A 23,699-nucleotide genomic window follows, 5' to 3' on the forward strand; every position below is an offset into this window, starting at 1 on the left:
CAACTCAGTGAACCCTTTTCTATTTTTCACACGATCTTCACCGGTTCCGGTATATTCATCCACTATCAAATCTCTGATGACCGCATCTTTGGGCTTGAGAAAATGACAAACACAACTGTCAGAGAGGTTTGAGCATGATGAAACATTACTATGACACTGTAATGTCAGGCAGTGTCTGTCTTACATCAGGGTAGAACATGGAAATAGCGTTCACAATCTGCTCCCGATCCATTCCCTCTGTCCAGTTTGGAGGAGCAAAGATCTAAGGGAAAACACAGCTGGAATTAACATTTCAGACAAAAATCATATTTTTCCATGGGCTCATCTGGGAATCTGTAAGAATTTTGCATTCACACTTACACCAGCAAGTAACCAGCCCCCTTCATCACTATTAACGCCAGTCATAAATGGCATGGTGAGAAGTTCATGCTTATGGAACAGCTCATCCACAGATTTTCTCAGGAAGTGTCCATCAACATTTATGAGAAATCTCAATCTTTCATCCTTGAGAGAATAAAAATGTTTACAAGAAAAATTTGAGATGAAGACAACATAATAATACTAATCCAATCAAGTCGGCCATCAGTTCAAAAAATATCTCACCTGCCCAAAAGCAACAATAGTATTAATATCGAGGTCTCTCATGCAATCGGCGATCTTCTCTGTGCTTTCGAGGCTACAGCCAGACATATTTGCTACCATCTGAGGACAACAATTTAGGAAAACAAGGATGTTGTGAAATTCTCATTGTGTACTGAAAGGTGAACATAAAAACAACCTAATCACCTAATAATCTACCTGCGTGACCGGTAGAGGATCATTTGTAGTGAGCATATCCATTGCAGCAGTGCCACTCTCAGCAATGGCATGGTGAAACAGGCCATCAGACAATGGAGAGAGAAGCTGTTGATTCAAGCGGCAGAAAAAATGAAAGGTTCAGTGGAGAGCGGTTTCTTTGCAGTGACAGTACTGTGCTTTCTATCTGCAGACTGATCCTTACCAGAAGGGATACACTCACTCCACCAGCAGACTCCCCAAATATGGTAACTAAATCTGGGTCTCCTCCAAAGTTGTGAATGTGCTCCTGGGTCCACCTCAGAGCTTGTACCTGGTCCAGCAGACCAAAGTTCCCGGGCATGTGTTCATCTGCGGTGCTGAATAGAACGTAAACTAGTCAAAGTGACTCCAAATTTGAATTTTTGTTCATTTGCAATAGATCAGTCCAAAAGAACTGCAACGTAATCATAGTATGTTTATTCTAAGTGTGCTTAGTGAATTTAATCTTTTTTACCTGAGAAAGCCAAGAAGTCCCAAGCGGTACTGGATCAGAACCACAACAACATCCTGGTATGCAGCCAGGGCAGAGCCATCAAACATTGAAGCTGACCCCATACCAAACCCTCCACCATGGATCCAGACCATAACCTGGTAAGGTAATGAAAGTTACCTTACCTTGAAAAATTGTATTTTTGAACTTTTTTCTAACTGATTGAGACAAATTGGGTAGCAAGGGGTTCTTACTGGTAGTTTGGCATTGGGAGCTCTGTTTGCTGGAGTATAAATGTTGAGGTAAAGGCAGTCTTCTGAAATGTCTGGGATTTCTACCAACATGTCACCGAGTTTATCAAGCAGATCTATGGTAAACTGTTTATGTTGAACACACCTGAAAAACAGACATGTTTTTTGTGTTAAGTACTGGGCATTGTTTCTCAAAGTGTGGTATCACATCAATGCCTTACATAAGCGGCTGCTTGGTGGCGTCCCTCACTCCTTCCCATCCCTCTACAGGCTGAGGTGCAGCCAGTCTCAGAGCAGGGCCTACAGGTGGCTTGGCAAATGGAACACCCAGGTAGGCGTGGACCCCAGTCTCCTTCCCCTTTACGCTCACATACTCACCCCTCAGGCTGCCCAGCTTTGTGTGGACTTCAGGTGCTGTTAGGATGTCAGAATCATAATGTGATTGATCGATAGAAAACTAATCAACAAAAAGTTTATACATTTTGGGCTTCTTGTAACAACTTGGGCTCCGGGGCAGTTTTTAAATGTTCTACTAGACAAACTACACTTTTATACAGTTAATGATTAATTGAAACCTTACTGACTGATTAATTGTTAATGCAAATCTATAAGTGACTTTATGGTAGAAAACCTTTTTAGTTCAATACATATTTATTTAATACATTACTCATGCAGGCCATTTGGTGGATCAAGTTAAACTCAAATGGAAAACATTTTAAACTTGTGTAGAGCTGCAGAGCTGCACCCTGGTTCAACTGTGACCCACTGGATGAAGTTATGCAATGCAGCCTAGATTCTGAGTGTGTAAACTGTTAACATCATATCTCAACAATAAGTGGTTTACATATAAATTTCGTGCTGGGTTTATTTAAAATGGGTTATTTGCCAAAATGGTTGTTTTGTACATTGTGTTGATCTAATCTCTGCAATCAACCTGGTGAATTAAATGTTATATATATATAAAGACCAAGGTCCCAAAAATAATAGAAAGTCAAAAAGGTATTTTCCTGTAAGAAGATGATGCACCACAATGAGTATGATATCTGTTTATTCACCTACAGTAATTCTCGTAGTCATGTTATCCTGTACAATGACTACCGCCAGTATGCTCTGTAGGTCAAAAGTAACCTAGAATGCAAGTGAACAAGAATGCAGCCCTACAAGAGATGCATTTCAAATAAAGGGATATACTGTAGCTATAATAGATCTATGTTGTTATTCAGATTCACATTGCGGTCACATCTAAAATAAAAAAAAATTATGCAAATGTATATCTGTGGTCGCCTATGTCAATGTGTCAATACAGTAGTTTGGTCCTACTTACCATGTAGGTCTGCAGCCCCAAGCAGAACTAAAACAGACGCTAGAAAAACTAAAGTTTGCTTTCCACGGAAATTAATGGTGGTCGTTCTCTGTGCTGATTGCGACACACTGCTTGTCTTTATAACTTGGACCGAGCTATTGCCGCACTCAGTAATATTACGTAATTTATGGCACGAGTCACAGCGACAGGTGATCAGGAGAAACCTTTCAGCCCCCTATTGTTGACACACTGGTTCAATGGTCATAGTGGGTCAAAGTATTTTCTCATGAAGAGTTTATCTCATCTGTGTTTCTAAAAAAAACTAAAGCATGACATTAGACTTGTCTAATAATACTACTACTTACGGTACTGGCGGTTTTACAATGACAGATTTTAACATATGTTAAAATGTATGAAATAATAAAAGTTTATTGCAAATAATGAACAAACATGAACTGATGTGGTATACTGAGGGATGAGGGGATGAGGGATGAATGGATGAGGGATAAAGTGATGTGGGGTAGAGGTTGAGGGTGGAAGGCTGAGGGATGAATGGTTGAGGGTTGAGGGATGGGATGAGGGTTGAGGGATGAAGGGATGAGGGTTGAGGGATGAAGGGATGAAGGGATGAGGGTTGAGGGATGGAGGTAGGGTCGAGGAATGAAGGTCGGGGGATGAAGGTCGAGGAATGAAGGTCAAGGGATGAAGGTCTGTTGGCGGATGGATGAATGGATGGAGGGGTTCGGCGCGATGTAAGAGGGAACCGAGTGGGTTGTGAGACACTGAGTGGGGGAGCTGTCTCTTCCTATCTCTTGTAGAGAGCCCCCAAAGAGACTTCGAATCAACTCGTAAGCATGGTGTTTTTGATATCGCTTAGGTCGTAACAGATGTACGTGAGATATGCTCAAGAAGACTATCTGCCAAGGGGTTTAGTGCTGATATCTGGGATTCCCTGCCTGGAAGCAGTGGACGTGGCCCCGGATGCAAGGGAATTCCCCGAGTATGGCTCTGGGGAAATTCCTGGTTTGGACAGGATTTGCAGATGTGACGAAACTGATTTCGTGTGGGTACGATGATTTTAACGATGGAATGGCGTCAGTAGAGGATGGTGGCTGAAGATGGTGGGACTGGAGTCGGAACGGCGTCGGAGGCTGGTGGCGATTGTCTGAATTTATGAAACGAGAAGCGAGAATGCGTGTTGTGATTACGTTTTGCGACCTGGGATGCGAGAAGCTCGGGTGATGAACTGATGCTGGGCTGAAGCTAGGGTAAGCTTCCATATAAACTGCGTTATATTAAGGCAGTGGGACTGGTCCCTTGCTTATGATGTCGGATAGTGGTGGTGATGATTTTCTTGGACCATTAGTGACCCCAAAGAATGACTACTATGATTACTGGGTACGTTTCGTGGATGGCAGAGGAAGAAGGGATGAGAATTCGAGTAGCCGCTTGGCTGAAAACCGCCTTCCACTGGGTTTCCCCTTCGGCGGAAGGTGCTGCATCTGTTAATAGCTTGACGTGTTCTAACTTAGTGATGTGGTTGTCGTAAAAGAATAAAATACTATTACGTGATGAGAGGAACTGGTGCCATGATTTGCATGCATCGTCCGGTGTGGCATGTTTGTGGAGTGACGTGGGTTGGACTGATTCCGAATGTAGGGAATGGTGGACTGGGGAATGGACCAATCGTGAATGCGTCTTTAATTTCTCTATCCGGGGAGTTTATCAGCTATGTCGGACTCGGAAGTGGCTGACTACGAGTTGTAGCATGTATGTGGAATCTGGCGCGACCTGTAAACCTAGGTAAAGACAGTCTGTAAATCTTCGTATGAGGTGGTTAACGAACTGTCGATCTGGGTGGTTCTTCGAGGCGGTGGCGAGAGCGTTGATATTTATTGGTGTATTCGGATGCTTATGCGGGCTTGCTTAGTTGTATTATGGGTACAGGTGGATATTGTGCGTGCTCTGCTGCAGAAGGAGCAGGTGAGGAGCAAACGGCAAATGGAGGTGTTGCTTCTGAGTTTGTTGGAATTGTTACGAACCGTCCTTTTGGCATGGTAGAGGACTGGTCTATTTCTCTTGTCGACACCCTTGGAATGAGGGCCGTGGTTAAACGATTTGGGGGTCATGGATGGGGGGCTGTACATACAGCGGAAAACAGCGGGGCTAAGTTGATTTTGAGGTAAGGTTCGGGGCAAAGAAACTGTGAAGGTGTGTGTTGTGGTGGGACTGGATAGGCACTGCGCCGCATTGGTCACGATTCAGGGAAGAGCAAGCTGCGAGAACACAGCGGTAGAGTTCTGGATCTAATGAGCCCCCGTAAGTTCCCCGATTGAATTGTTGCAGGCAACCGGCGGCTTGGGATGCGAACGGAATATGATATGTGTAGAATCTGTTACTGCTGAGCCGCGGGGCTAGGTCAAGTATCAAGTTGGGTCAAGTTGCTGTCTTTGCCAAGCTAGTTTTATTGAAAATTATACAGTTTGTGTGCTTATATCATTCTGATCTGAAACATAAACTTTGAAATGTATCGCATTTGTTGTTTGCATATGACGTTTGCCTGGCTTTATATCTGCAAAAGTCCTCTGTATCCAGCTATTTGAATGATTTGCTTTTGCAAAATGTTGCTTTGTACTATTTTCAATGTCATACGCCTGATGTTGTGGAAAAATAACAAAGTTTGACCTATTGAACTGCTCACATCGGACTTCAGGGAGCTTTTCAGTTTAAGCGCTCCTCTCAGTAATAAAAAATACAAAACTGAAAAGAACCTTTTTGTCAAATGTATTTATGTCTTTCTATGGTTTGTATGTGCATCTCATTTTAATGTAAGTTAACTGTTCTCAACCATCACCTGAAATGATTATCTCCTTTCACTTCCGTTTTATTGCCACAGTTAAATATTGATTATAATACAGTAATATACCAATACAACTCAATAGAGCATAGAGCGCAAACTAATACTGTCTATGTGACTGGAGAGTGAACTTGTTAGACAATGTTGAGTCAGATACATACAAAGGTATTAGAAAATCTATATCAATGGTTTCACAACAGCTTCAAAAGATTTTTAATTTATTTTGGAATCAAGATCATTAAAAAGGTATTAAATGTGTGGCCTAACTTAACTCAGTAGTAGTATCTTCATGTCATTTAAGATGCCCTTCTACTACATATTTCCTTTTTGGCTTTTCAATTTTACAGTTTTAGTTTTTAAGTTGACTTGTGGAACTGGACAATTCTCACAATGTGTGATGATTTGTATAGGCTACAAAAAGTACTACAAACGTTTGTTAGAATATTTATTACAATATTGTTATCACATTATGTTTAGCATTGATTTCACAGTATGTCTAATGCATTTCTGGTTGACTTGTTTGTGGTTTAAAATGGAATCATTAAAAAAATATATATGAAAAGAGAAAGTGACTGTTCTACAACTCACTGTGCTCCTTTTTATATTGTTGGATCTTCTGCGGTAGGGTCTGAGTCATGAAGACAAAGCGCTCTTTCTTCAAGTGCTGACCAACTGCCTGCTCCTTTGTACCAATTTCCAAGTAGTATTCTTCTGCTCCATACTTAGGCCAGTGTACAAGACCGTTCCCATTAGGAGACCTACACACAGGCGCACACACACACACACACACACACACACACACACACACACACAAACATTATAAACAGGTTTGTCTTAACTCAATGTGTACTATAACTTATATTGAGGGTTAATTCCTACCCTGTGTGAGCGAAGTTGCCCCAGTAGCTCATAACGACTCTGCTCAACTGCTCCTCCTCTTCAGGACATGCACCTAAAATAATGATACAAATCTGGTAAACAGACAAAATCTCTTCTGGTCTGTTGAAATTGTGATTTTTATATTGCACTTACTGGCTAATTTGACATGGGAAGTTGTGAAGCAGATTCCAAATACAGTAAAGATTTCATCTCCATGGTCACTCCCAACAAAACTTGGCCTTTTTGCCTGGATGAATGTGGGAGGATGATGGTATTCATACAGGTACACAGGGGCGCCTGCATCTAGTAGTTGACAAATGAGAGAGATATATCTTGTTTATGAAAGTGTGTGACAGTAAATATTAAATAATGGGTTTGAAATAGATTTGCATAGTCTTGTGTAAATAAACTACCTGTGTGGACATTAGCAGTCTTAATGGCTGGAATGTTGAACAATATATCTCCAATCAACTCAGTGAACCCTTTTCTATTTTTCACACGATCTTCACCGGTTCCGGTATATTCATCCACTATCAAATCTCTAAAGACCGCATCTTTGGGCTTGAGAAAATGACAGACACAACTGTCAGAGAGGTTTGTGCATGATGAAACATTACTATGACACTGTAATGTCAGGCAGTGTCTGTCTTACATCAGGGTAGAACATGGAAATAGCGTTCACAATCTGCTCCCGATCCATTCCCTCTGTCCAGTTTGGAGGAGCAAAGATCTAAGGGAAAACACAGCTGGAATTAACATTTCAGACAAAAATCATATTTTTCCATGGGCTCATCTGGGAATCTGTAAGAATTTTGCATTCACACTTACACCAGCAAGTAACCAGCCCCCTTCATCACTATTAACGCCAGTCATAAATGGCATGGTGAGAAGTTCATGCTTATGGAACAGCTCATCCACAGATTTTCTCAGGAAGTGTCCATCAACATTTATGGTAAATCTCAATCTTTCATCCTTGAGAGAATAAAAATGTTTACAAGAAAAATTTGAGATGAAGACAACATAATAATAATAATCCCATCAAGTCGGCCATCAGTTCAGCAAACAATATCTCACCTGCCCAAAAGCAACAATAGTATTAATATCGAGGTCTCTCATGCAATCGGCGATCTTCTCTGTGCTTTCCAGGCTACAGCCAGACATATTTGCTACCATCTGAGGACAACAATTTAGGAAAACAAGGATGTTGTGATATTCTCATTGTGTACTGAAAGGTGAACACAAAAACAAACAACCTAATCACCTAATAATCTACCTGCGTGACCGGTAGAGGATCATTTGTAGTGAGCATATCCATTGCAGCAGTGCCACTCTCAGCAATGGCATGGTGAAACAGGCCATCAGACAATGGAGAGAGAAGCTGTTGATTCAAGCGGCAGAAAAAATGAAAGGTTCAGTGGAGAGCGGTTTCTTTGCAGTGACAGTACTGTGCTTTCTATCTGCAGACTGATCCTTACCAGAAGGGATACACTCACTCCACCAGCAGACTCCCCAAATATGGTAACTAAATCTGGGTCTCCTCCAAAGTTGTGAATGTGCTCCTGGGTCCACCTCAGAGCTTGTACCTGGTCCAGCAGACCAAAGTTCCCGGGCATGTGTTCATCTGCGGTGCTGAATAGAACATAAACTAGTCAAAGTGACTCCAAATTTGAATTTTTGTTCATTTGCAATAGATCAGTCCAAAAGAACTGCAACGTAATCATAGTATGTTCATTCTAAGTGTGCTTAGTGAATTTAATCTTTTTTACCTGAGAAAGCCAAGAAGTCCCAAGCGGTACTGGATCAGAACCACAACAACATCCTGGTATGCAGCCAGGGCAGAGCCATCATACATTGAAGCTGACCCTATAGCAAACCCTCCACCATGGATCCAGACCATAACCTGGTAAGGTAATGAAAGACGTGTACGATTGTATTTTTGAACTTTTTTCTAAGTGATTGAGACAAATTGGGTAGCAATGGGTACTTACTGGTAGTTTGGCATTGGGAGCTCTGTTTGCTGGAGTATAAATGTTGAGGTAAAGGCAGTCTTCTGAAATGTCTGGGATTTCTGCCAACATGTCATCGAGTTTATCAAGCAGATCTATGGTAAACTGTTTATGTTGAACACACCTGAAAAACAGACATGTTTTTTGTGTTAAGTACTGGGCATTGTTTCTCAAAGTGTGGTATCACATCAATGCCTTACATGAGCGGCTGCTTGGTGGCGTCCCTCACTCCTTCCCATCCCTCTACAGGCTGAGGTGCAGCCAGTCTCAGAGCAGGGCCTACAGGTGGCTTGGCAAATGGAACACCCAGGTAGGCGTGGACCCCAGTCTCCTTCCCCTTTACGCTCACATACTCACCCCTCAGGCTGCCCAGCTTTGTGTGGACTTCAGGTGCTGTTAGGATGTCAGAATCATAATGTGACACTTAATCACAATTTATCAATTCAATTTTCATTACTCTTTCAAATAACAAATATAAATCCTCCAAATATGTAACATGCGGTTGAAAAATTACTGACTGATTAATTGTTAATGCAAATCATTATTTGTTGCAGATCTATAGGTGACATTATGTTAGCGTATGTTTTAGTTTAATATATGTTTATTTAATACATTATTCATGCAGGCCATTTGGTTGATCAAGTTAAACTGAAATGGAAAACATTTCAAACTTGTGCAGAGCTGCAGAGCTACACCCTGCAGCCTAGATTCTGAGTTTGTTAACCGTTAACATCATATCTCAACAATAAATGCTTTACATATACATTTCATGCTGGTTTTATTTAAAACGGGTTATTTGCCATAATGGTTGCTTTGTATATTGTGTTGATCTAATCTCTCAACCTGGTGAATTAAATGTTATATGTATATATATACATATATAAAGACCAAGGTTGTAAAAAGAATAGAAAGTCAAAAAGGTTTTTTCCTGTAAGAAGATGATGCATCACATTGCTCCATTCTGGCAATTTTACACCACAATGAGTATGATACCTGCTTATTCCCCTACAGTAATTCTCATAGTCATGTTATTCTGTGCAATGACCCGTATGCTCTGTAGGTCAAAGGTAACCTAGATCAAGTGAACAAGAATGCAGCCCTACAAGAGATGCATTTCAAATAAAGGGATATACTGTAACTATAATAGATCTATGTTGTTATTCAGATTAACAGTGCGGTCACATCTAAAAGAAAAGAAACGTATGCTATCTGTGGTCGCCTATGTCAATGTGTCAATACAGTAGTTTGGTCCTACTTACCATGTAGGTCTGCAGCCACTCGGAGAAATAAAACAGACGCTAGAAAAACGAAAGTTTGCCTCGCACGGAACTTCATGGTGGTCGTTCTTCGTGCTAACTGCGACACACTGCTCGTTTCTGCACGGAGAGGAAGAGTTCAAATGTTTCTTCGAAGCGTCCGCCTTTATAACTTGGACAGAGCTATTGCTGCAGCCAGCAATATTACGTAATTTATGGCTCGAGTCATTATGTGTTACACCACAGCGACAGGTGATCAGGACAAACATTTCCGCCCCATATTGTCTACACACTGATTCAAAGTGTTCACTCATGAAGAGTTTATCTCATCTGTGCTTCTGAAAAACTAAAACATGACATTAGACTAATATTTTGTTTGAACTACACACTACAACTTCTCTAATGAGCCGTACAGACACAGGGGCTCTTGGGAAATGTAGTTACTAAGAGTACCAATACTCACGAGTACCAATAAGTGGTACTTTAGTACCAAAGCTGAGTCCTTGCTGCTGCAGCGACCATGGGTTCAAGTCCGACCTTAGGCCGCTCGCTTTCCCCCATTTCCTGTCATTCTTTAGCTATCTCTATCAGTTAAAAGGCAATCAAAAAGTACCAATGTCCATTGCTTTTGCACCTGACCAGAGAAACCAAGATAACCCCCGGCATAAGTTTGGAAAAATGTTAGAAGGGTGAATGCACACACATATATTCCCTGTGTATCTTATAATGTGGCTGCGTGCAAAGTGATTAGGTGTGTGTGTTTTCAGTATTGATGAATTTGAGTACCGGGTTAAATCCAAGGCACAAAACTTCAACTTGTAAACTTGAGGATACAGCTGAAAAGTGTACTGCCAGAGACGGTTTTACAACCGACCATAACCTAAAAGCTACCTACAAAAAGTCTATTAGGATAAATAGTCTAAAACATTCAGATTGATTGCCTCTCTCCAAGCCTTAATTATCTGAAAGCCAATTTCATGCAGAAATGAAAAATACATACTTTGCTTTAGAGTTGCTTTAATAGTTATAGATGTACAGTATAGTATAGCTCCTATTGGCACATCGGTACATAAAAGTTTGAGAAAAAGGTTTGACTCAAAAACCAAAATTTAAATGTTTTCTCATCTCTAACCGGAATAAATCAATATTGAGTTGACCATATACTTAATCTCAGTTTTAAATAACTAGCCACAACATCGTTGTTGTACAATGGCAATGGAAACTTTTAAAAAATATTCTTGAACATTTACTATTTATTCTTTATGTATAGCTACTTGTGAGTCGAGCAAAGCCATCACGTGACAGCCAATCGCGTTGCCTATCGCTACCAAGAATTGACCAATCAGATGTCGCTCCACTACCAAGAATTGTGAAAACCAATCACCTTTAGTTGCGCCTACCAAGAATTGACCAATCAGATGCAGGGAGAAGATTGCCCTTAAGCCAGCCCCCTTCAGAAATCAACGTCGAGTGCTGAGCACCGAACCTTTTTTCGGATTTACATATTTTGTCAAACTTTTGGTAAGTTCATTGCCCCTTCTGTTGTCTCTAAGTTCTAATGTTATAAGTTTAATCATTTAAAAGATGTGGTTTGCCTACTGTGGTAGCTAGCTGGCATGCCAACAGTCTTATGCACGTAACCTAGCCAAGTCATTTCCAAAACAAATGTCACTAACAATTCTTCATTGTGAACCAGCTTGCTTTTTCTACCCACAGGCCATCACTCTGCCCAACAGTTAACTGCCCTGTACATTAACCCTCGGACTATTAATGAAACCATTCATTACTTATTTTCCATTGCTGAAAAGTCTGTTTCTTTGCATACTCTATATACTGTCATATCCACCTACCCCATGTACGTCAAGACAGCTGCACGTAAAGTATTTATTTCAGCATTCTTTGCACTCTGCACTGTTGTCTACTGTCTACAATGTTTGTTTATAGATATGTATAACTGCACATATACATTTTTTTTTTGTTGAACTTGTTCTGTTTATTAATGCTGTTACTCTTGATGAGTGGGCCTGAGAAGCTTCCTGTGGCTGTGCAGAAAGGACCAACTCTGTATTTTGGTTTGGTCTCACCTTCTCATCCTGCCACCAAACATTGCTGATGAGGTGAAGCTTGATGGCAGACTGCAACCCTCAGGTCATCTCCCAGACTCCACTGCCATGTAAAGCACTTCCTGTCATTCTCTCTTCTATGTTACCCTCTGTGGAGCTTCTGACAGTGCAAGGACCCTCCCAGGTGATGTTCTTCAAACCTTGCACTTCCTTCAGCTATGCCAGCCCTCAACTCAGACGCAGACAGCCAGTCGAGCTGTTCCTTACACCACGAAACAATACAGAAAGAGAGAATAGGAGAAGGAGACGACATATGTGATCCTTTGCCAAGAGTGCAAGAAAGAAAGAGAGAAAACCACCATCACATCTAAGTGAGACTAGGTCATATGGTGAATGGAGGCCTGTGCTGGAGGAACAACGTTACAGGTAGAAAAAAAGTACAAAAGTTATTGTTTTTCTAATTGCAAGTCACAATATGAGAAATGGAGAGCTGACAAACAAAACAGACATTCTTTATTTACATACACAGGTGAGACAAAGAGGTTAAGTGCAGAAGCTTGGGGTCTGTTTTGGTACTATTTTGACACGTGTGTGAGAGTATGATGTGGATGGTAGTGGGGGTTGTATTAGGGTTTGTATCTTTTTTTTGTTGTTTTGTTAATATTGTTATTTATGTTGAACTTTTGTGTTATTGCACTTTTTGCTTTTGCTTTACTGTCTTTAAGTCTGGTGGTCTGTACTTTGATGGTCCTATAGCGCCTGCCAGAGGGCAACATATCAAACAGATGGTGTCCAGGATGAGAAGGGTTTAATTTAGTTATTTATACATTAAATTATTACACTTAATTATTATTACTGTTGTTATTGTTATTATAAATGATTCAGACGTTTCTGTTTTGATTTCTTCTTCATTGTCTTATAATTATAAACAACACAAGGATGATAAATAATAATCCTACTATTTGTCATGTTCTTTGTCATTATCCTTAAGTTTGCCTCTGAAATGTACACAGGACTACTTCATATTTATTTGTTATTTTACTTGCTGCCATACAAATATACATACTCATAACCGAGTTAGGCACGAGTGGGATTCGATACGAGGATCTCAGGGTATGTTTCACGCAATAAACTCAGGCCTCAAGGAACGTCCAAAAGAGTAATGTTTGGGTCTTTACCATGACTGTATATAGTTCTAAAGTGTCACTATTTCGGGCTTGTGCATTTTTAGTTTTTTTGGCTTGAATGGGAATTGGCACACATTTGTACATGTCTTAAGGGTTCATCAATAATCTAATTTTATCGTGGGTTTTAACAGAGGAAAGACGCCAGCTTCATTAGATAGTCTGGGTGGCAGATCTGTATGCTCTCCGACAGTGTATATTAATCACCGCGAGGTGGTAAGATGTAAATGTAGCCGTGTTTTTCCATTTTCAAAAAATAAAAAGTAAAACACAGAACTTGCCCTTTAAATAATTACGTGCCCTCCTTACGCTTTATCTCGGGCCAGTGGCGCAATGGATAACGCGTCTGACTACGGATCAGAAGATTCTAGGTTCGACTCCTGGCTGGCTCGAAATTTTTCTTTTTAAGCGCAAAGGCTATCATTAATTTATTTATTCTCCTTTATCTACGCGGTAGACAGGTAGAAATCGTAGAAATTCGCCCCATTGGTGTTGAGCAGAAGATTACCGGTTCGGTCCCTGGACGGGGCAAACATTGGATCAAGGCATCAGGGGCTGCCAAACAACGTAACGTTAACCTATGAAAGAGACCCCGGAGCTCCTTACTAACTTATTTAAGTCTCACTCTTTATATTTGTTTACAGTGGCTCTTTTTTTATTGTCACTATTTAAAAAAAATATATTTTTATCTTTATTTATACTTTTCTACGCTTGATTGTGATGCTTCTGCAAATTCCTCGTATGTGAAAACTTACATGGGAATACACCTGATTCTGAGAGTGGAGGGTAAATAATGTAGTAGTGACTGTAGAATATTATCGGTTAATATGTACAATATTTGTATTACATATACAGTAACAAAACAATCAACAAAACTGAAAATCTCCACTGCTGACAAGTTAAATATGTGTATAAACACTATAAACAGGATGGTTAAATGATGGCTGGGAGCATAGTGTATGATGCACATCTGTCATTCTTTGTGTTTCAGTTGTCTTCTCAGACTGAAACCTAATAATTCATCTATTCTTAATCCATTAATAAACTACATACATATATCACTCACATGGTGAACAGTACATGCAAACAGCGCACATGCAAAACAAACACAGTATAAAACAATATGAGAACAAATTATTTAGATTTATTCCTGGACAAATATTTTGGATAATATCTTTATTTACCAGTAGACTACCTAAAACACACATTTGTCCTCTCCAGTGGCTTTAATTCAAATGAGCACGACGGCTTAATGTCGAAGCAATCTGAACGACAACTGAATTAAACGCAATTAAAAGCTGCGTCACACACTCACAGTTAAACGTTAACATCTGCGGGTTACGAGTTGTTGTTGTTTTTTTTTGCGTGGCGCTTCTACCGACACCAAACCGAGCCTCGAGCGAGCAACCCCCCCCCTCCCTCCCACCTCCACGAGGAACACACGGAAGGCACGGGGCTGATCTCTCGCGAGGAACGACGCCGTTATCGGAATCTCTACAAACAACACGAGAATTCATCATTCACACGGTAATATAACCCAATCTTACACGGTACATGTGTTGTGTGCCAGCTGGTCGGGCGGGAGAGAGCTAAATCAGACTCATATTTTTATTGTTATTTCTTCCAGCTGTTTACGATCCTTGCCTTACATTCCCCCGGCGGCCTTTAGGCCCCTCACTAGCATGCTAACCACCACGTTAGCGCGCAACCTTGCAAATCCGATTTTGTAGTGGCTGGAAGCTAACGTTAGCGGGCTAGCTGTTGCGTGTCTGTTCAGGCGTTTTCTTCAAAACAAATACAAATAAAATGTGTGTTACATGGTGGATGTGTTCGGTTGTGGTTGTATGAATGCGTAGGTAGATAACGCAATGTTTAATAGTGTGGTTGTTTTGTTATTTTAACATCGTGGAGAGACCCCCGCCCAGTTAGCCCGCTTTTACAGCAGCTAACTGTGTTAGCTAACCATGCTAATGTTAATGTTCATTTTCAGACCAGCAAGACTTTAAACAGCGTTGTCGGATATTATAGTGGCTGTAACAGGCATTTCTTTTTAATCTGAGCTAATTCAATGCTAATATGATGCTAGGTAGTTATAGTTCATGATGACATGGTTTCATGATCAACACCGAATTGGCCATATATGTGTGTATAACATCAACATCTGCCCATTAATGTGAAATTCACTCTATGAATTGACTCTGGAGAAGGCTGGCCCATCATGATGAATACATATCTTCCCTCTCTCACACTCACACACACACACACACACACACACACACATATACATACAGATACACATACCCCTTGTCTGGATGGAGGAGACATGCCCCTGTACCTTTTACAATGCATGCTGTATAAATAGACAATAAATATATTCCTGTTTGACTCAGAGTTTAAGTGATTAATAAGAGTTACAGTGCTTCCTTTCATTTATTCCATAAACCTTGTAGCAGTTTATTGTGAGTACATTATTCCATAAGGTGATTGCCCTTGCATTCATCAGTACTAGTACTCTAAAAGTCAATACTTCTTTACAGTGGGTTATAAACTGTATATTTTCTATTTTTATTAGTCATATATAAGCTCAGATAAATCCATAGTAGACTTAGAATTTACATAATATGTTTGCGACATGCAGAAATTAATAATTACTCTTGTGTTACCCATTTGTGTCCACACAGTTATGTTAACACACAAAATACCAATTTTAATTACATTACATTACAACTCTCTTTAAGTAGTATGGACCTTACGTGGAGAGGTATCCTTATCAAGTGTAGGCCTATTTGAAGGGACAGAAAAACAAAGCCTATCACACACAAACAACCAGTGAAAAGCAGCACACAAAACAAACATACAGCACAAAAATCATTCATTCATCTTAGGTTGTTATGTCTCAGATATGTTGGGAATGTGTTCCTGCCATGATTTGCTAACAAAGAAAAGGACTATGGTACGATGCAGTCACATCTCAGCAGCAGCTTCTGTGTACCATGTCCTCCACAAATTCTGTCAGTATGGAGGGCACAAGACTCCTAAATAGTTGATATGAACGTGATGCTTTCAATTCCACCTATGCTACGTATTAATGTTCAATGTCAGTGTTTTTCCTTCACTTGCCTGGTTTGGCAAATGGGTGAGAAATCTACTTATCAAAAGTCAGTTTTAAGAAGATTTACTTTATTTACGATTACTATTATTCATCATTTCCTTTATTTACTTGCCCCTTTACAAATTGTTTTATTTATTAGTGGTCATTATAAAACAACAAATACTAAAATCATGTTTAATATTTATTTAAGCAAATTAATCGATAACAAGAAATTAGATAAAATACATAGTTGGAGTTTTGCCAACATCTTCCAATGGCACCCACCTAAACTCCTGTGTGTCTGCTGTCCAGGATAATTGAAATGCTCACTTGCACTTCAACTCTGGAAAAACAATGTGTTTAATTCTTTTTTTACTACTAAGACAGTAACGTCAGTAGCATGTCAGTAAAGAAATTATTTGCTGTCTTGTTAAGTTAACCCTTCTTATTATATTCTTTCAGTTGTGAACAATGTCTGAACAAGAGTTGGATGAAATTGTGCAAATAACAGTGGAGGACTTTAACCAGGATGACCGTACAGGTAAGATTCCTGTGAAACAATATGAGATTTGACCCCAGGAAGATTATTTCTTGCTAGATAGACTCTCTCTGTTCTTTTGGGCAGATATGGTTATGTTCCATATTAGGCAAGTGCAGCACTATCAAACAAGGACATGAAATGAGTACAAACAATTTTACTAATTTTCACGCTACTGACGTTTTAATGTTAGTTTACTTTAGGCGTAGAGTGTGTGCTGTGCAACTGTATTATTTGTAATCTGTACAACACTGTATATGGGACGTATTTGGACTCTGTATCAGCAGATTGGAACAGGAACACAGTTTTAATCCTGCCATCCAATAGTGACATCCAACAAGAAGTGTGTCCTGTTGTTTAGATGGTGTCTGTCTTTGATTCATGACAGACATGCTGGACAATCATGAAGATGACGAAGAAAGGCCTCAGAAGAAAAAGAGAAAATTAAGCAGCAGCCAGGAGAGTAACAACAATAACCAAGACATATCTTTTATTAAGGTACCAGCTCTGTTCATCAGACACTGTCCAAAGCTTGTATATTTTATGTACTTATAATAAGTGTATAGTATTGATTTATTTTTTAAAATTTTGGATGAATTACACATAACCGCCTCTTATTGTTTGTGTTTCCAGAACATGTTAGTCTCATTCACTGCATCAATCACCCAGCGACTAGAGGGAATAGAATCAAAGTTACAGGCTCTGGACGCTACATGCAAAGCCCTTGGACGCAAATTGGACATAATGGTTCCCTGTGCGAAGAGTCCTATCCAGGTTCCCATGGTTGCAGGGTCTCCTCAGGGGGCCACTCAAACTTGGAACAAAGTGCGATGGTAAGGTACAAGTGTTAGCCCACGACCACATTGTTAGACTGTGCAACATATACCTACATGTGTCAGTTAACCAATGTTTTCTGAACTTCTCCGTCAGTGTTGTTCCACAAACTAATGTGATAGTGAGCAGTGAAACCCCAAAGGGCCCTAGTCCTGAAGACACCCCTCTGGAGAACCTGCTCAGCAAGTGAGTGGCTCACATTGACACTCACTGTATATGCCTATTGTGGAAGTCAAAAATGTTCAAATCCATCCCAATACAGCGCCTCATACGTGAAAAATGTTGTGGTTGTTATTAGAAAACCGTAATCAAATGTACATCCCCCAGTTTTCAGTCCAGGCAATAAAGAAAGAATCAAAATTCCTCATACAAGGTAGACGCTGACAAGATCCCTGTATGTTATACAGAAATTTGCGTTTGTTTTCAGCACAGTGACCAGGAGGCGGCAGAACACAATCTTGGTGAAGGTGCCGGGCCCAGAGGAGAGTCAGGAAGAGCAAGAGAGTGGCTCAGAGGCCAGTGACTCTGTTTCTAATGGCGGCCATTCCAGCAATGCGCAAAATGGTCAAAATGTTACACTCATCACACTCAATTCAGAAGGTATGACTTCACTCTGCTGACATAGACACAGAAACACATGTGTGTCATTGCTCTTTTCCCCTTGTTATCTCTCACTGGATAGAAATTAACATATGGGCTATAGTGACAATGTTAAAGGCAGGGTCATATTTTTAAGGACCACCTCACAGATTTTAAATCTTTTCCCTCATATATATACTTACTTACTATATATAATATATATGTACTTGTATGTTATACGTACACCGATCAGCAATAGCATTAAGAGCACTGACAGGTGAAGTGAATAACAGTGATTATCTTGTTATCATGGCACCTGTCAGTGGGTGGGATACATTAGGCAGCAAGTGAACATTTTGTCCTCAAAGTTGATGTGTTAGAAGCAGGAAAAATGGACAGCGTGAGGATTTGAGTGACTTTGACAAGGACCAAATTGTGATGGCTAGACAACTAGGTCAGAGCATCTCAGAATCTGCAGCTCTTGTTGGGTGTTCTTGGTCTGCAGTGGTCAGTACCCACACCAATATACTTCTCTGTATTCAATCGGAAGCCAATCACCGTTCTAAGTAGTAGAAAGATCACAGGTTGAACAGCAAGAAAAACGTGTTTTAAGCCATGACATGTCTTTCTCTGTCAGGAAGGTCCCATCTCATTATTAACAAAACAACACTGTGAATGAATAGTGTATGTAACAAGGCGATCTCTGTCAATTCTGCTGTGTTGTAATGGATTTCTTTGGTAGTTATCTTGAATTTTTTTAAGACCACCAAATGGTAAAAATCTTTACAATATGCCTCTCATTTACACGATGTGTGTCTGTCCACATGTCTTTGCCCAAGGACGCTTCAAGATGTAGATGGGAGGATTGAACTGCCACTGATTAGTGGATGACCCACTTTACCTCCTGAGCCACAGCCACCCCCAATAGAACTGCTTTTGATTGTTTTGTTAAAATTTGACTCATTTAACGTGACTAATGGGATTCTTACACATGGTGTCCATATTGAATGGAAAGCTAACTCTGCTGATGTGTCATTTTTCATTTCTCTGTGGTTTTGACTCAGGCTTGGTCAGTCATGTTTTCAGTAGCTTTGCTCATGGTTCTGGCTGAGCCTTAGAGGGAATAGTGCATTTCTAATGAAAGTTCAAACCTAAATTAAGTCCATATTGTTGTAATATTTGCTGTGATTATTGGTTTGGTTATTTTCAGTCGATTTGGGAAGTTCTTGGTTATCTTCAAAGCCAAACTATTATTCATTTATTTACAGCTGTGGGTTACCATGATAAAACTGTGTTAGTCAGCACTAGCTAGATGGTACCATGTGCTGTTTAGTGCAGTGTCTCATGCTTTGTTTGTGTGTTTGTTTGTGTGGTGAACTTAACAGCTAACATACGCTGTGAGCAAACAGCCAAACCACATATGCTGCTTTTCAATACCTTTAATAATAACACAGTGTTACCCATAATTCACACAATTCTCATTCACTGCCACATGGGTGCGCTATTGCATTACATGAAGTGTCTCAGTGGCTATGTACCAGTGTAGTATTTTTCAACCTGTGAATCAATACATGTAGACTTTACAGTGTTGATAGATGTTGCTTTACATCAGTAAAGGAAGGCTAGGTACAATTTGTATACTAGCCCAGATCTCAGTATTCAGGCTACAGGGTTGCTCAACTAGAGCTGTGGAAATGTGTGTGAATAACTGTTCCTTCTTCTGTTTCCTCTAGATGATTACCCAGGCGGCACCTGGTTGGGAGATGAGAACAACCCAGAGATGCGAGTTCGTTGTCCAGTGTCTCCAGCTGACATGCTCCATATCACCACAAACTGCCGCACAGCAGAAAAAATGGCGCTGACGCTGTTGGACTACCTGTTTCATCGGGAGATCCAAGCCATGTCAAACCTCTCTGGCCAGGGCAAACATGGCAAGAAGCAGCTGGACCCGCTCATGATCTATGGCATTCGCTGTGAGTCCTCCTGCGTTGACATCATAATCATCTACTCTTGACAAGTGAAGCAATTTCATGTGATTTTGACAAAGTGGAGGTAGACCTGGTGGTCAACGTTATTCCATTACACGCCAGTTTACAAAAAGGGTGTCTTTTTGTGTACGAGCTGCTGGCACTTACAGATCCACCATATCTTCTTGTCAAGTGTTTCTGAGCTGTTGGAACATGCCAGTTTGATAACTTAATTGGCAAAATGACCCACTTGTGAATGCTAAGGCATTGTCTAGTAACCACTGTTTATCTTACAATTATTACATGATTTCTGCACAGTTTAGATTATGCTAATAAGTCACTCAGCCGGGGTTTAAGTCCTTGCCCCCTTACATCAATAAATGAACTCTCTGAGACCTTCCCACATTTCATCCCGGTTCCATTACAAAGCGGCACCGAATTGAACACAGAAATAGACTGCCGTCTGTATTCCCAAGGCGGGTTACAACAACATGCATTCATCATTGCACACACGCATAAATGTGCAACACATTTTATAACATACCAGACTCTAAATGACAAGCATATGTCTGGTAGAAAGATCCTAATGGAGTCACTCTAAATTCAGTGAACTCTTTGATTCCTGATTAAGCAGGCCTATGATGGTAGGCAGACAGATATTTATGAAAGTGGCTGTATACTATATTAATATTGTTTATGTTGCAGTGAAAAGAGGGGCTCTGTTAGCTGTAGCCTTTCTTTTAGAGGGCAGTGTGTGCCCCCTGCAGGCGGTTTTAGCAAACATCCCCCATGGCATACGTAAGTGTTTGTACTTGGTTACCTGTATTTCCTCTCAGCAGTGTGGGTGTGTGTAATTACTTGCAGATTTAGCCTGACACAGAGGTATGTAGAGGCTGGAGCAGGGCCAGGTGACTTTTGGGTGACTCATTCTGCCTGCCAAAAAAAAAAAAAAAAAAAAGAAGAAAAAGGAATGAAGGAGCAACTGCCCTGCCTGCCTGTACAGGACTCATCAGGTGTGGATGGGCTGCCGTACGCTGCCACCCCGCTATGCCCAGATACCCTTCAGCTTTCCCTCTGTCTCATTTTCTACCCTCAGGTTGTAGCTGCGCTGTTGTTAATTTTTGTAGAAATGAGCTGTCAAGTCGCTCACACCCTTGAGTTCAGTTCATAACACTGAGGTAGACAGCCACTAAGCACAGCTGTATCCACTCTCACCTGCACATATCCCCACTGAGGGAGGGATAAAGCACCGTCACAGGCCTGTGTTGGCACTTCTTGTCAAAGGGTGTGGAGAGGAAATAAACAGATTCAGGACAGTTGTTGTCCAAGTTTTGTGTACATTGTTTGCAGACGAATCGCCCTATTAAAAACACCTTGTCCTATAGCCAGTCTGACAGCTTAATTATGTCTTGCCTATTGTATTCCAGTGCAGGATTCTGTTGGTATTAAATCTCCTCCATTTTAGGATCCTTTACTGCAAAGACTGTATGTAGGCTATAGGACTGTATGCTGACATTGACATGTGGTATTATTTAAGATTAAGTGTACCAGTGAGCTTACTACACATTTCTATGCCAAGACACAGACTTCAAAATTAATTGTAAAATAATATTTAATCTATAAAATGTGCTGCTGACATTGTCAGTCTGTGATATTCGTGCTAGGGAAATAGCCTAACTACTATGTCTTGTATTGATGCCGATGTTACATTCAAGTTTAGGTTATGACAGGTGAAAATATTTAATCTACACAGCACTTGCTTGTTACCTTCACTATAGCTCAAAGCAGACTATTTGGTTTCCTCAACTATTCAAACAGAAAGGATGGGGCAAATTAATGAAAAGGGCATATAAACACACAGAACATTTGGATAGTATTCATTCATTTTTTCGTGATTTATTCATTACAAAGCGTGTGTGTGTGTGTGTGTGTGTGTGTGTGTGTGTGTGTGTGTGTGTGCGCAGAATGTGATGATCTTTGACTTCTTTTGTCCCCACAGGCCACTTGTTCCACAAATTTGGCATCACTGAATCAGACTGGTACCGCATCAAGCAAAGTATTGACTCCAAGTGTCGCACTGCCTGGAGACGCAAGCAGCGTGGCCAGAGTTTGGCTGTCAAGAGCTTCTCCAAACGCACACCTCGCAGTACAGGCTCAGGTAAAGTACAGATTATTAGTTTGTCTGTGCAGCATAAAACAGAACAGTCCAAATATTCTGCAAATCTGAGCAATTGGGGGAAAATGATTCCAGAGGGGTGGTGATAAAACAGCAAAGGCATAGTCACCTTTTACTGGGCAATGGATTAAAGGCCATGATATAAGAAGTGGAACGAGGAACGACAAGGTCAGAAATGTAACTGGGGGAATGCAGTGCCGTATGTAATCAGCATGATCTTGTAGTTGATTCAGAATTTTACAGGAAACTGTTGCGGGGGTGCAGGAACAGGGGTAATGTGAGACTGATGGCTGGTTCAAGTTAACAACCTGGCAGCTGCTTTTTGTATTTAAGAGCTCAAAGTACCTTGGAACCTTCTGACACCTTTCTTGTGAAATGCTTTGGGAGTGAGCTCATAAACATTTATCTCTATGGTCTGACAAAATAATTAACTACCTGGCTACACTGTCGTAAGTCTTTATCAACTGATAAGGTTGCTACGTTTCTGCAGTTGTTTTCTAATTAAACAAGCTGCACAGTTTTGAGACTTGAGGTATCCTCTGTTTCTTCTTCTTGCAGGGCACTGGTTTGGCTTGTCATTATGGAACTCATTAACTTTGTGCTGTCAGCAAAAACAATCATATTTTTCCAGTGAATTTCAACTAGTTCTCAAACAGTTTAAAAAGAACAGATGGAAGTGTTCTTTCTGCAAACAGTTAAGCTGTGTCGGCCTCTTAACTTTAGGGTTGTAACCGACTCATAATTTTGTCAGTTGAATTGGATTCGGCTGTTCAATACAAAGATTTGACTATTCGTTACAGCTACATGAGTCTCGTGTTTTACACCAGACACCAGATTTACACACAGTCAGAGAAATTAAAAGTGTGTGCCCCCCAACAGCACTGTTAGCCAAACAGTCACAGTGGACGGCAGTAGAGGAGGTTGCACCACCGTCAGGTTCGAAAGTGGTTTTGCAGTCTTTACTGATCATCACTGGAGCAGAGAGTGTCAGAGCAGCTGCTGACCTTGCTGTCACATTGCCTTCCGTTAACTATCACTCATCTCTGCTTACATCACAGTTACCTTTGTGGTTTTTGGTCATTTTTTAAGGCTCTGTTTGTGCTGTCGTTCTATGTTGCTAAAAAACAAAAATGCAGTCATTCGACTGACAAATGCTTCCTTAATCCTTATTCTACTGCTTTATTGGAGAAAATGGACTGTATGCAATCAGTCACACGCAGTGAACCTCAGACTGCTCTTACTTCATCAGTTATATGAAAGCTATTTTAAGACCTGAACCCAAATGCAGATACAGTGTGTATTGCTGCAGATGGTTGTAATCTGCACACAATGCCTGCTGTCCTTCCCTCCCTGTGAGCCATCACCTCTCACCTCTGACCAGGGAAAAGTAAGACTGCAGGGGAAACCCAAATATCCTGTGAGCACACACTAGGGGTGGGTTGTCAGGC

At 40.6% G+C, this 23,699-nt stretch overlaps 2 protein-coding genes and 1 non-coding gene across 4 annotated transcripts in view; 2 read left to right on the forward strand and 1 right to left on the reverse strand.

The window, feature by feature from the left end:
- Positions 1 to 10,033, reverse strand: part of ces2b (carboxylesterase 2b) — a 10,941-nt gene extending 908 nt beyond the window's left edge. The window contains exons 1-22 of the mRNA XM_051383397.1: positions 9,823 to 10,033; positions 8,764 to 8,956; positions 8,546 to 8,687; positions 8,324 to 8,457; positions 8,033 to 8,186; positions 7,831 to 7,935; positions 7,632 to 7,730; positions 7,386 to 7,529; positions 7,210 to 7,287; positions 6,971 to 7,118; positions 6,711 to 6,860; positions 6,558 to 6,630; positions 6,267 to 6,436; positions 1,740 to 1,932; positions 1,522 to 1,663; positions 1,292 to 1,425; positions 1,001 to 1,154; positions 799 to 903; positions 604 to 702; positions 361 to 504; positions 185 to 262; positions 1 to 93 (exon numbers count right to left, since the gene is read on the reverse strand). The exon at positions 1 to 93 is cut by the window's left edge and continues 55 nt beyond it. Of these exons, the coding sequence (XP_051239357.1) occupies positions 1 to 93; positions 185 to 262; positions 361 to 504; positions 604 to 702; positions 799 to 903; positions 1,001 to 1,154; positions 1,292 to 1,425; positions 1,522 to 1,663; positions 1,740 to 1,932; positions 6,267 to 6,436; positions 6,558 to 6,630; positions 6,711 to 6,860; positions 6,971 to 7,118; positions 7,210 to 7,287; positions 7,386 to 7,529; positions 7,632 to 7,730; positions 7,831 to 7,935; positions 8,033 to 8,186; positions 8,324 to 8,457; positions 8,546 to 8,687; positions 8,764 to 8,956; positions 9,823 to 9,898 (2,808 nt within the window). The 5' untranslated portion in view covers positions 9,899 to 10,033. The remainder of the gene's footprint in view (positions 94 to 184; positions 263 to 360; positions 505 to 603; positions 703 to 798; positions 904 to 1,000; positions 1,155 to 1,291; positions 1,426 to 1,521; positions 1,664 to 1,739; positions 1,933 to 6,266; positions 6,437 to 6,557; positions 6,631 to 6,710; positions 6,861 to 6,970; positions 7,119 to 7,209; positions 7,288 to 7,385; positions 7,530 to 7,631; positions 7,731 to 7,830; positions 7,936 to 8,032; positions 8,187 to 8,323; positions 8,458 to 8,545; positions 8,688 to 8,763; positions 8,957 to 9,822) is intronic.
- A 3,352-nt stretch (positions 10,034 to 13,385) lies between these two features.
- Positions 13,386 to 13,458, forward strand: trnar-acg (transfer RNA arginine (anticodon ACG)). The gene has a single exon. It is a non-coding gene; the product is annotated as a tRNA-Arg (tRNA).
- Positions 13,459 to 14,465: 1,007 nt separating this feature from the next.
- banp (BTG3 associated nuclear protein) overlaps positions 14,466 to 23,699 on the forward strand; it is a 35,273-nt gene continuing 26,039 nt past the window's right edge. The window contains exons 1-8 of one of the 2 annotated variants that reach the window (XM_051383400.1): positions 14,466 to 14,593; positions 16,620 to 16,698; positions 17,084 to 17,193; positions 17,329 to 17,528; positions 17,626 to 17,715; positions 17,957 to 18,129; positions 19,842 to 20,081; positions 22,075 to 22,233. In XM_051383400.1, coding sequence (XP_051239360.1) covers positions 16,629 to 16,698; positions 17,084 to 17,193; positions 17,329 to 17,528; positions 17,626 to 17,715; positions 17,957 to 18,129; positions 19,842 to 20,081; positions 22,075 to 22,233 — 1,042 coding nt within the window. In that variant the 5' untranslated portion in view covers positions 14,466 to 14,593; positions 16,620 to 16,628. Of the gene's footprint in view, positions 14,594 to 16,619; positions 16,699 to 17,056; positions 17,194 to 17,328; positions 17,529 to 17,625; positions 17,716 to 17,956; positions 18,130 to 19,841; positions 20,082 to 22,074; positions 22,234 to 23,699 lie in introns of both variants that reach the window. The other variant, XM_051383401.1, reaches the window with a different exon arrangement.

Source organism: Dicentrarchus labrax, unplaced genomic scaffold, assembly GCF_905237075.1.
Source record: "Dicentrarchus labrax unplaced genomic scaffold, dlabrax2021, whole genome shotgun sequence".
In the NCBI taxonomy this organism is placed as follows: Eukaryota; Metazoa; Chordata; class Actinopteri; family Moronidae; genus Dicentrarchus; species Dicentrarchus labrax.